A 13,129-nucleotide genomic window follows, 5' to 3' on the forward strand; every position below is an offset into this window, starting at 1 on the left:
TGCCCTCTGCTCCCTCCCTGCCAACCATGCACACTACCCATGTGTGCTTCTGTAGGCTGAGACTGGTTCTTCTGTCCCCGGTCATCACAGTGCCTGGAGTGGTATCTCACCTAAGAATTGTGTTCCTTCATTCGTCCCCTGTTTATTGGCATCTCCTACTGCCAGGTACTATTTTAGACAGAGAACAAAACAAATATAAATTCTTGCCCTTCTGGAGCTTACATTCTGGTGGTGGAGGATGGTGGTGCTGGCAAGGTATAAAGAGGAAAACCTTGCAATAGTAGATAAATTTAAAATTTTTATTAGGGTTCTCTTTGCTGCGTTTATTTACATGAATCACTTATGCCGCCCCAAGGGGGCCATTCCTGGGCATTCAAGGGGGTTGTGTGTCAAGCGTGCAGGGCGGGGCACAGCAGTCAGGAGCCCAATCCAGCTGTGTGAATTTGGGACATTCACTGCGTCTCTCTGAGCCTCAGTTTCTTCGTTGTCATTTAGGGAAATCAGAGCGATTCCAGCCTTTCTGGGCTGGTGAGAGGATTTCATTGGCCCGTAAAGAGAGTGCTTTGTCTGCGGAGCAGCCCGGACAGGCACAGACGTGAGGGCCGGAGGGAGCTGCCCTCTGACCCACAAGAGCGCGGGCGCCGGGCTTTTCTCGGTTACACAAGGCCACCCGGGTGGAAGCCACGGCTGGGGGTCGCGCATCTGTCGAGGGGGTGAGTGGCGTGGGGAGGTGGTCAGCGCGGCCAAGAGCCACGGGACGTGAGTGCGCCGCTGCGGCACTGCCCGAGGTGGGGCGCGGCGCAGCGCACGGGGGACCGCAGGGCGCGGCAGAGTCGGGTTTCAGAGCGCGGGTGACTCAGGGCGCGGGCCGGATCCTGCCCGCCGCTGCCGTTGCCGCTGCCCCTGCCCAGCGCCGCCTTTGTTCCCGGCAGGAAGGGCGAGCGGCCCGCGCGCAGAGCCCGTCGCCGTCCGTGGAGCTTGGCGGCCCGGTGCCCTCGGAGGCTCGCGGAACTGCGGGATGGCGCAAAGGTAGGACTCGCTGCCCCGCGCCCCGGCTCCCCCCGGCCCCTCCCGGCCGCCTCACTTTCTCTCTCTCCGCCACTTCTCGCAGGAGGGACACGCAGTGTTGGCGCCTGCTGTGGCTGCTTTCCATCTCCGTGCTTCTCCCCGCTGTCACCCGGACCCGCTCCGCGACAGGTAAGCGGCCCGGCCCGAGGGTGGCACCGGCTACCTCCGCACCTGGGGGAAGTTGGTTTTGGCTGCGGGCGCGGCTGCGGTGCGCGCCTCATTCCTGGACATAAAAGGGAGTCCTCGCCTCTCGGTGCGCACTGGTGGTTCTGCCACGGCTTCCCCGGGCGCTGCCGGGGGTTCGAGAGGCGAATGGGAGTCTCTGGGCGGCCGGAGCGGGTGGAGCGCTGTCCGGGCACCCGAGGTGTCTGAGCTAGGCGCAGCCCTTCCAATCTTGGGCAGAGGGGGACCTCGGAAGCCCAGTGACAGCGCCAGCGGCTCCGCAGGGACAGTTAGCTCCAGCTCACCCAGGGCCCGCGCTCAGGTCGCGCGTGCTGGCTGGCTCATTGTAAGGGCAGAGCTGGTGCCCTCTCTGTACACAGGTGCGGAAGCACGACTGCCAGCTGAGACACCTGGCGCTTTGCCGCGCAAGAAATAACGGGACTGAATTGCCCTGATGCCAACTTAGCCCTGAGTTACCTGGAGAGTCCCATCCATCGTGGGCAGTAGCTCCATGCGTGATGGGAAGAGCTATGGACTAGGGACCAGGGGATCTGGTACCTTCTGTTCCCAGGCCTCACTTTCCCCACCAGGACCCAGAGGCGGTTGCATGACTAGTGGAGTCTGAGTTAAAACAGTTTTGAGTTAAAGTGTGTTCAGGCTTCCTGGGCTTGAATTGTGGCTGTGTTAGGTGCCATTGGACAATGAATTTCACCACTCTTTGCCTCAGTTTCCCCATCCGAAAAAGGGGAATACTTAGACGACCTTTCCTCCTAGGAATGCTGTGCAGATTAAAAGAGATATTAGAAATAATATGCTTTCCACACCATGGCACATACTGGGCACAAAATAAGTGATCGAAACTACAGGTTGATCCTTGCAATAGCTGTGTTGGAAAGCAATGCAGACATTTTTACGGAAGAGGACACTCAGGGTGAGAGAGGCTTAGGAACTGGCCTGTGCAAAAGGCAGGGCTTGGGTGCCAAGGTCTCTAGACTCTGGTCCTTCCCTGCTCAGCCCTTTCTCCATGCAGTTTTGCAGGAGAGCTACCACTCTCCAAATAGTAGCCTCGGACTGCTTTTGGATTTAGGAGATTAGTGCACAGTCTCCATAGAATAAGTGTGCTGGGAGACAGGGCCTGGGGGGGGGGGTGATGAACACAACCTCTGTCTCTGTGAAGGAAACTGAGGACTGTTGGGTGGCCATGGTTAACTCTTTGTGTGCTGAAGGAAGCCTGGGAGAGCCCAGACCCTTGCCTACTTGGGAGCAAGACTCAAACACAATGACAACTTTTCCTGCCAGAGCATCCAGCCTGGCATTTCTTGCAGAACAAAGGGCAGCTGGAGCACAGTTTTGGCTTCTCAGCACCGTGGCCCGTGTCGGAACGTTGCAGTTTTGCATGTAATATGAGGTACTGCCAACTCAGCGGCAGAGGGCAGCTTCAGGTTCTGTGGTCTTTGCGAACTCTGCTGCAACCCCACCCCCGAAATGGAGAAGGTCTGGGGAGAGAAAATTTGGTGTTTCTTTCCCCTCCTGCGTTTGTAGGCTGGCTCTCTGGATGCCAGGTCAGGGCTGTTTTTCTAACACAGAGGAAGTCCTGTGCCTATCCTTAATGTAAAAAGGGAGTGCCAGGAAACCCTCAGGAGAAGAATGAATGATTGTAGTGTTTTAATTACTGGCTAAACTTTTGGTTTTCTCTAAAGTTAGGCATACCCATTACTGATGGGTGATTGATGGATATTCAGTGTCCCTCGAGGGGAGAATCTTCCTAGACCTGAAATATCCTCCTGTAAACTAAATCTGGCATGAAGTTTAATAAGGCTAACACTTGTAAACCACTTCATATGTGTGATATGTTCATCCTTCATTCACTCAATCATCACAATCACTCCAGGAGCTGGGTACTGGGACTGTGCTTCAGATGAGGAAACGTGGTCCAGAGACCCCAGGCTTCTCAGCTCCTGAGGGTTTTCTGGCTCACCCTGTTTAAAGAGACCCTTGTCAGTTGGCCCCTTATCCCTCGCATCAATCCTTGTGCCCCTAGTGGGTGAGGGCTGAGCTGGTAAAGTTACAGTGTCACTGGAATGCCTGCTCTTTTAGAAGATAAGGAAGTTGTTGTGAGACAGGGGCAGTGGTGTCATAACTAATTTGTTCCTGATTACAAAATGTTAATATGTGCAAATGATCTACTTTTCTTTAAACTGTTTTATTGTGAAATATGACATCTATTCAGAAAAGTGCACACAAAAATACAGTCCCATGATTTCTCACAAAGCAAACTTTCATGTAAGTGGGTCAAGAAATGGAATAGCCCCCAGAAGCTCTCCTGTGCCCCTTGGCTGTGATTATTCCCTCCCTCCCCTCAGAGGTAACCATCCCCTTGACTTTTATGGTGATTCCTTCCTTCCTTTTAGAAAATAACATTAGTACCTAAGCATGGATCCCCAAATTCTGAAGTTCAGTTTTTCTTTGTTTTTGAGCTTTATACATGTGGGGTGTCTCCTTTGGTGTCTGGCTTCTCTCCCTGAATATTAAGTTTTGAGATTCATTTATGCTGTTGCATTTCACTGTAGTTAATTCATCTTCCTTTCTGTACAGTATCCCACTGTATTAATTTACTGTCCATTATTTATCCATTTTTTTCCAATGACATTTGGGTGGTTTCCATTTGGGGCTAATATTGTAGCGTGTCTCTGACATGCTGTTTGTCCATGTCTCTTTGTGCACATGTGCACACATTTCCGTTGGTTGTACACGTGGAAGTGCGGTGCTGGCCGACAGGGTAGGCAGGCCCTCCAAATGAACAATGGCAGCACGGCTTCCACTATGGTTGTGCCGGGGCTCACGGCCGTCAAGCTGGTAGGAGAGCCTCTGTTTCTTCACCTCCTCACCAGCACTTGGTGTTGACAGCACAGTGGTGTTGTCAGCAGTAGAACTGCTTAACTCCAGCAGTGCTAATGGGTGCATGTTAGAATCTTACTGTCGTCTTAATGTATGTTTTCCTGATTATTAAGTCGATTACCTTTTCGTATATGTATTGGACATTTGGATATCTTGATTTACTTTTTTAAATCGAGGTGAAATTCACGTAACATAAAACTAGCCATTTTCATAATGACAATTCAGTGGCATTTAGTACATTTTCAATGTTGTGCAGCCATCATCTCTAGTTCCAAAACCTTTTCATCACTCCAAAGAAAGCTTCATTCCCATCAAGCAGTCCCTCCCCATTCCCCCCATCCCCACTCCACCAGCCTGTGGCAACCACGAAACTGCTTTCTGTCTCTATGGATTTGCCTGTCTTGGATATTTCATATAAATGGAATCATACAATATGTGACCTTTTGCATCTGATTTCTTTCACTTAGCATAATGTTTTTGAGGTTCATCCATGTTGGAGCATGTATTAGGACTTCACTTTTTTATGGCCAGATAATAGTCTGTTGTTTACCGCAATTTGTTTATCCATTCTTCCATTGATGGAGACTTTTGGGCTGTTTCCTCCTTTTGACTATTATGACTAGTGCTTTTATGACATTTGGGTACATGGATTTGAGTACTTGTTTCCAATTATTTCAGTTGTATACCTAGCAGTGGAATTGCGGGATTATATCATAATTCCATGCTTAAATTGTGGGGAACTCCTAAACTATTCTCCACAGTGGCTGAACCATTTCACATTCCCACCAGCAGTGTACAAGGGTTCCAATTTTTTCATGTCCTTGCCAACACTTGTTATTTTCTACTTTTCAGATCACAGCCATCTTAGTGGGTATGAAGTGGTATCTCACTGTGGTTTTGATTTGTATTTCCTGAATGACCAATGATGTTGAGCATCTCTTCATGTGCTTCTTGGCCATTTGGGGGAAACTCTGAGTACCAGTCAGGGCAGGTTCAGGTTTTCCCTCTAAACATCTCATTCTTGCTGGTGGCCAGCTGATGTGCTTTCCTGAGTGAGAGAGAAAGGGGTAAGAGTCACACCTAAGATTTTACATCACTGGCCTCCCCCGCCTTACCTGTGCCCCAGCCTGTAATGAGCTCATGTTGCTCACATACCATTAGAAGTTGTGATGAATATGAATGATTGTAGTGTTTTAATTGCTGGCTAAATTTCTGTTTTTCTCTAAAGTTAGGAATGCCTGTAGTGGCATAATGTCCTGCCATTATATGTTTTAAAGCAGAGTTAAGGCTGAAAACCCCTGGCACACTGAACCACACACAGCTCCCCATGTATATTTGGGATTTTGCAGTCTCCTTGACTTTGCACAAGGTGTGATGAATCCCCTTGTCTAAAATACACTCCCTTGCCTTGTTTCTCTTTAGGGCCTAATTCTACCTCCCAGCTTAAACGGCACCTCTTCCAGGGTGCCTTCCCTGGATCTCCCCAGCTAAGCTTTCTCATCACTAAACCGCCACAGCCCTTCACCTGTCTCTCTAGGCACCAGCCACTGTCCCCCCTGTACTGACAGTATGTTTATTTCTCTCTCCTTCCTATGAGAGCAACTTGAGGGTGTGGATCATGCCTCATTCATCCAGAGTTGGCCACGTGGACTTTGGCCATTTTGTCATTATGACAAATAGTGCTGCTGGGAACATCTTCAGACAAATGGCCTTTGTTTTCTTTTGGGATTATTTCCTTTGACTAGAATCCCTCAAACAGATTTGCCCATCAAATAACAGAACTAGTTGGATAGTTCTTATTATCTATTTAGATGGATCTTTCTGAGATACAAATTGAATCATGCCGCTCCTTAGTTTAATTGCTCTCTCTGGGTTCTCCACGTACCTAGGATGGAGTCATACTCCTTGCCCCCAAGTACCCCTTGTGGTCTGGCCTCCGCCTACCTCCTGTTCTCTACTCACATGATGTCCCTCTTGACTTGGGCTCACACCAGCCGCTCGCTGGCAGGTTTCTGGATGAGATATTCACTGTCCCACCTCTGTGTCTTTGCATGGGCCAGTCCCTTCTTGAGAATGCCTTTCCCCTTTTTCACCTGGCACCCCATCATTCATCCTTTAAGATTCCTCTCTGGGAAGTCCTCCTGTTCTACCAGGCATATTGAGTGTCTCTCCTCTGGGCTAACACTGTATATCACCATCTCTCAGTCACAGGGCTTCCCAGACTGGACCGTGATCATTGATTACTTGTCTGCTCCCACCACTACATAGGAAGTTCTGTGAGGTGGGGACTGGGCCTTGCCCGACTCTGAACCCCAGAACCTAGAGGGCCTGGCACAGAGTGGACGCTCCCCAAATCTCTCAATGAATCAAAGAGGGAATGAATGGGCAGGTCCAGACTGTGGTCTAGAGAGAATGTGCCGATTTATCATGTCCTCTGCAGTGTCTAAATCATCCTGAGTCTTCCATGGCTCTGCCAGCTGTGGAGTGGCCATGGCTGAGTAATCAGGGCACGTTATAGGGCTTTTAGTTTTCTTTTCTTTAATGACTTTAATAACTGGTTAGGCTGGAATTTACACTAATGTTACTTTGCTCTTTATCTTTTTTTTCATTACATCTATTTGTGTAAACAATTTATTTTCTAGCTTATCCCACTCATCTTATTCCTGAAAGCCTCTCTTTTGTCAAAAGCTGCACGTTTATCTTTCTGTGCTAGCTAAATATATGAGCTTATTTTCGAGTTTTGTTTGAATGTCTACAGCTTGATCCATTTAAAATGAACCATTGATTAAATAGATTACATAGAGTGTATTCTGAGTTCAGTTCTTTTCCAAAGTGGTACCCAGGATTCCCTGAAATACTAATTAAAATGTAAACTATTCCTCCATCCTAGTATTGTTTCTGGTTATCATATAAAATTTTTCTTTTAATAATAGAATTTTTTGTGGAATCTTTATACATACTATTGGTTGCTTTCTTGTGCGTATGTGTTGTTTTTAAAAAATCCCTCATGGTCTTGATAATTGTTGCTTTGTAATGTGTTTTAAAATCTGGTAAGGGAAGTTACCCCTGCTTCCTCCATTAAGCTATGAATTCCTTAGCATAGACTGATTTATCACATACTTTTCTCATGATATAATTGGATACTGGGAGTGTCATAGTGGTGGTAGGCAGGTAAGGGTTATAAAAAACAAGGCAATCTTAACAATAAGACTCAATTTAAGACATTAATATGCAGTAAGGAGAACAGATGAGCAATTAAGGCTTCAAAGTCAGAGGAGCAGCTGTAGGGCCTGAGCTAGTGCTGTCGACACAGAGCCCAGGGAGCTGAGGTGGGTCAGAAATGTTGGAGAGGCCCAGTTTGCTGACTGACCACCTTCCTCCGCTACCCCAATTTAAGAGAAAAATGTCTAGGGTTAGAGCAGAACCTCGAGAAACCCCAGACCTCTTCCTGGGCAAGATCTAATGAGGCAAGAATGAGGCCTAGGTCACCTATTGAGTGCAACCCACCCCTTATCTCCAATCAGAATCAACTCAACCCAACCCAACCCAACCCAACCCAACCTAATCCACTGTAATCCATCCCAACCCAACTTTATCCAGTCCAATTCATTTCACACTTGTTGCATGCCATGGATGACTTAAAGAACTGTACAGGGCAGAAAACAGTTCTGAGGGCCCTCATATCTCTCTTAAGTGAGCAGGACCCTTGACTTCAGGTGTTAGGGCAGCCCCTTTTTTGGTTTGGGGAGCTTGGCTAGAGTCTGGCTTGCAGAGAGCAGCCCTGCCTTAGGTCTGTCTGGGAGTCACCCCTCCTATCACTGAGGGACTCAAATGAGGCCCAGCTTAAAAGCCCCCTCCACCACCAGGAGGTCTTTGCAACTAGTCTCCTCCCAAAGCAAATGTCTGCTGAAGTCCTCAAAACTGTCTGCCCTGTTCTGTGTTTTGGCTACTACTATAGATGTCTGTCTTCCTCCCATGTCTCCTGACTGCCTGCCCTCTCTGAGGCCCACTGGGATAGGTGTCAGGGTGACTAAAGAGCCACACTGGACCCAGTGCCCATCCTGGAAGGACTCACAATCTAGTAGTAGGGACCAGCAGCTGGCTTGAATGCTGTGGACCTTGTCCTGAGTGTCCTAATGAGGGTGCAAGCAAGCCTCTTCAACACTAAAGCAGGGATGTCCATTTCCACCAGAAGGTGGAGGAGGCGGAGGGAGGTAAGCAAGCTTTGAAAGAAGAGATTTATATTTTTCAGTAACATTAAAATATTTTGATAATAAAAATAATAGTCATTGTAAAAATCTAGGTTGGAAAAAAAAAAAGGAGTTTAAAAAAGTTGCATATTTTCACATGACTCAGAGATGAATCCTGCTAACATTTGGTGGACTGTTTTTCAAGTTTATCTTCTGTGCCTAAATATGCACATATGTTATAATGCGACTAGATCATTCTGTACACTGTATTTTGTTGCTTGGCATTTTTTTCCTTAACAATTATCTAGATACTTCCGCTGGAACATTGAATATTCTTCCCTAAATCCTTTGTAATTGAAATAGTATTTCATTATGTGGATGTCCCATAATTAAACTGGGCCTCTTTTAGGCCTTTAGGCTGTTTCCAGTTGTTTACGTCCATAAACACTATTGTGATGACCCTATTCTTGTAGCTCTGTACTTGACCATTCTTGTGACTATTTCCTAGCACAAATTCCTAAAACAAACTGTTGGGTCTAGTGCTTGCCCGTTTTTTTCTTAAGGCTTCCATTGCATTTTTTGGAAAGGCATAGTAATTTATACTCCCTGCAACAGCATAAGAGAGCACCTACCTAACTGACCGCACCTTTGTCCACTGATGCTATTTTTCTAACTGAAAGGAGAAAATGACAACAGTGCAAGGGACAGTGCCAGCATTACTGCTCCAAACTGCCCTTAGTTAAATGGAGTTGGGGATTCCTCCCTCGCCCCTACCATTCATTCATCCATTTGGCACGGGCCTTGTGGTAGGGTAGAGGAGAAGAGGCTTTTTCAGGAAATTAGAATGCAAGACCTCAGGTCACAAGGACCTTGGTGGTTCTCAACCCTGGCTGCACCTTAGAATCACCTCGGGGATTCAAGAGGAATCTGAAGCCCAGTCCTCCCCGCGTCCAGGATTCCTAATATGCCTGGGGTCCAATCTTGGGCAGGTTTCAAAAGCTCTTGGTGTGATTCTAAAGTGCAGCCAGGGTTGAGAACAAGCAATGCAGTCCAGTGGCTTCCTTTCAAAAGTGACAATGCTGAGTCCCAGGAAGGAAAGGTCCTGTCCGTGGTCGCAAGAGAGGTGAGAGGCGGAGCTGCCACTGGACCCCAGAACCCACGTCCTGGGTTCAGACCTCAGGTCTGTTGAGTGACCCGGGGCCAGTGACTTCTCTTATCCATGTTTTCCTTATCTGTAAATTGGGACAATAATTCCTACTATGAGGAGTAATAAGGGAAGCATGGGGCCTGTAATTGGTGACAAGTTCTGTACCTCTTTCCTTCCTGTTCCCACATCTCTGTGAGTTCCTTGAGGGCAGAAACCCTATGTTATTTATCCATGTTTCCTCAGCGTCTGACATGGCACCAAATGGACACAATGAGTGTTTGAATACATTCATGAATGAATATTCAAAGCCTGGGACTGTGGAGATCTTAGTGAAAACCTAGCATTAGGAACCCTGGACCATAGCAGAGTCTGTGTGAGCCTCCAGCTCTGCTGGAAGACCTCCCCCAGCCATCCACTGTGGTGATGGTGATGGTGATGGTGATGACGGTGGTGCTAATGGTGGAGGGGCCAAAGCGGGTGGGAGCAGGGGCTGGGTGTAACAGATACGTCAGGGATGGAATACATTTCAGGAAAGAAAAGTGAAGGTATGCCTTTCCAGTGCTGGAAAGTTATAACCATTGCATCCTGTAGAACAGAGAGTCCAAAGGCCGATGACAAACTACACCTAAATCCATGCAGTTTCAACAGCGTCACACAAAGTTAGGTGAGCCAGCTGCTTCTCCCCTTCCAGCGGCACAGTCTTAGTGCCTGGCTTGTTCTGTCTTTGTTTTCAGCAAACAGGTCTGTCTCCTGGCCTCCATTCTCTCCACCCACCCCCTATACTGCAGCCACGGGAGTCTTCTAGCTTCTTGCCACTCAGGTGTGGTCCACCAACCAGCAATATCAGCATCACCTGGGAACTTAGTAGAAATGCAGAATCTCCAGTCCCACTCACAGACCCAATTTATCAGAATCTGCATGTTATCAAGCTCTCTGGTGATTCACATGCACGTTAAAGTTTGAGCAGCAGCGTAAAACCAGCTCTTATTATGTCACCCCCTGCCTTAGAACCTTTTGTCATCTTCCTGTGCTAACCAACCTTGGTAGGCAGAGTACTGGCCCTCCCACTGTGTCCACATCCTAATCCCCAGAACCTGTGGATATGTTAGGTTACCAGACTAAGGGGAATTAGGGTTGCAGATGGAATTAGTATTGATAATCATCTAACCTTCAAAAAGGGAGTGGGTCCTGGGTTACCCAGGTGGGTTCAGTGTAATCACAAGCGTCCTTAAAAGTGGAAGAGGGAGGCGAGGTGAGAAGGACTTGACCAGTCTTTGCTGGTGTTGAAGATGGAGGGAGGGGCCACAAGCCAAAGGAATGCATGCAGCCTCTAGAACCTGGAAAAAGAAAAAGAAAAGAAAAAGAATTTTTCCTCAAAGCTTCCAGAGAGGAGCACGATCTGCTTAATTTTTATCCAAGATCTGTGTTGGACTTCTGACCTACAGAACAGTAAGGTAATACATTTGTGTTGCTTTAAGTACTTAATTTGCAATAATTTATTACAGCAGCCATAGGAAATGATTTTAACATTCCTTAGCATGGCATTTGAGACCCTCTGAAGTCCTACCAGTGTGCTGTTTTGGCCTCATCTCCAAGAATATCCTTCCCCTTAGCCTGATCTCAAAGCTCACAGCCCCTAGGGTGGCTGGAATGTCAGGAGTGGGGCACCCTGCGAGGCCAAGCTAAGGTTATTCTCCCTGCACCCCCAGCACCTAGCCGCATGTCTGGCTCCGGCAGGTACTCAGTCAATGCTTGTTAAACAAATAACCCAGTGGAAGCCTGCTATATTCATTCAGGTCACCACCAGCCATGGTGGGGCCCCAGTACACTGGAGGCACTGGAGGGGCTCTACCTTGCTGTCCCCCTGCTCTTCTGTCTTGGGCAAATCACTGGCTCTCTTTGGGCCTCAGTTTTCTTATCTGGGAAATGAAGGGGTTGGACCAGGTGAATCCTAAAAGCACTGTTAGCGGGAACATTCTAGGATATCTGAATTCACTTCACCCAAACTTTGCGGAGGTTGGGGGAGGTGATTCAACTCAGCAGCGCTCGGTCCAGCTCCCATCCTTCACTGACATCCTGTTCCATGGGTCAGGATACAGAACTGTGCCCAACGGCTGTGTGTATTTGGTACATAATGGAGACCACAGCTGCTCTCCTTCCCTGTCTAGTTAAAATGCCAAATTGCTCACTCTCCCACAGAAAGAAAAAGGGAGGGAAAAAAGAAAGCATTTCTCACTGCAGAGTTTTTCCACGTGACACATTTTCTAATTTTATTTCAGGCTTAACTGTCTAGAGTAGATGGCTTCATTTCAGTGTCTCCCCCCTCCCCTTTTATTAGAATATGAGCTTCCAGTTGCAGAAGTGGAATGGTTTTTCTTGTTTAATATTTGCAAGTGTGGGCTGCTATCAAACTACGGCTGAATGTCCTCATTTCCTCTGCTGAAGGAAGTGCTCTTAGGTGCACAGCACTAAGCTAGTGGTAGGATTCCTGGGGTCTGGACCCTCCATGGGAAGCTTGACCAAGTCACTTCTGTTCTTGGACTCAGATACTTAATCTGCAAAGAAAGGAAAAGGTTGGGTCACCATGGAGACTGTATGGACGATTGGAAGAACTGGTTGGTGAGCCCCATTTCTAAGAGTTGTTTTGTTTGAGACTTTATTGGAATTGTGTGCACCTAAATTTATACCTGCCATCAGCTTTGTCATCTCTGCACTGTCGCTGCAGTGCATGGATTGGTTGAGAAATTTTTAGCACCTGGAAAGAGTGTTGTAGCTTTGTTTCGAAGAAACTGATTCTGCTCCTGCAAGGTCTGTTGCTTCCAATCTCTTCCTTTCATCCCTTTGCCCCACTGGGTTCAGGCCTGTGTCGTGCTCACTAAGGGACTGTCACAGCAGCTTCCTGTCCTGGCCAATAGGTCCTCCCATCTCTCTGTCCTCTAGTGCATCTTTTCACAGCAACCCGAGTGGCAGGTCCCATTATGTCACATGCCCTTAAAACCCTTCCCTGCTTTCCCTTACAGCACCTTAAATTCCACTCTCCTCGAGCTGGAGCTCAAGGCGTCTTCTCCCCTCCCAGCGCTCCTGGTGCCCTGGCTCCAGCTACGGTGCCCTGGCTTCCAACTACGCTGAACTCCACTTGTCTCTGAATTTACAAGTATGTTTCCTCCTCCTACCTTTGCTAGCGCTGCCCCACAGTCTGGAATACTCTCCCTGCCCTGTTGAAATCCTCTTTCTCCTTTATAGACTTGGTATTCAAAGTATGGTCCCTGTGCAAGCAGCATCAACACCACTGGGGAGCTTGTTAGAAATGCAGGGTTCCCCGGTCCAGCCCCAGACCTGCTGCATCAGAATCTACACCTTACCTCGCCCCCTGGCTGATGGGAGTGAAACAGAAGTGAGGGGCGCGCCTTGTAGCGTGGTGGTCAAGTGCTGGGGCTAGGGGTCAGGCAGGGCTGGTTTGGTTCTAGGCTTTGCACGTACTAGCTGGTGACCTTGGACAATTTACTAGTCCTCTTCTAGCCTCAGTTTTCTTATCTGTAGAGTGGAGATGATAATAGTACTTATCTCAGAGTTCTTTGGATGAGTACATGGAGTCATGTCCCCAAAGCTCTTAGCACAGTGCCTGGCACACCATGATCCGTCAGTGAAGGGTAATGACCATGGT

General features: G+C 48.0%; 1 protein-coding gene across 1 annotated transcript in view; it reads left to right on the forward strand.

The window, feature by feature from the left end:
* Window positions 1-219: 219 nt before the first annotated feature.
* The window catches only part of COL15A1 (collagen type XV alpha 1 chain), a 103,765-nt gene continuing 90,855 nt past the window's right edge, over window positions 220-13,129 (forward strand). The window contains exons 1-2 of the mRNA XM_089912542.1: window positions 220-1,029; window positions 1,112-1,197. Coding sequence (XP_089768668.1) covers window positions 1,019-1,029; window positions 1,112-1,197 — 97 coding nt within the window. The 5' untranslated portion in view covers window positions 220-1,018. The remainder of the gene's footprint in view (window positions 1,030-1,111; window positions 1,198-13,129) is intronic.

The sequence above is a fragment of the Delphinapterus leucas genome, chromosome 6, assembly GCF_059928025.1.
Source record: "Delphinapterus leucas isolate spDelLeu-1000000601 "Yukka" chromosome 6, BTC_Dleu_Yukka2, whole genome shotgun sequence".
In the NCBI taxonomy this organism is placed as follows: Eukaryota; Metazoa; Chordata; class Mammalia; order Artiodactyla; family Monodontidae; genus Delphinapterus; species Delphinapterus leucas.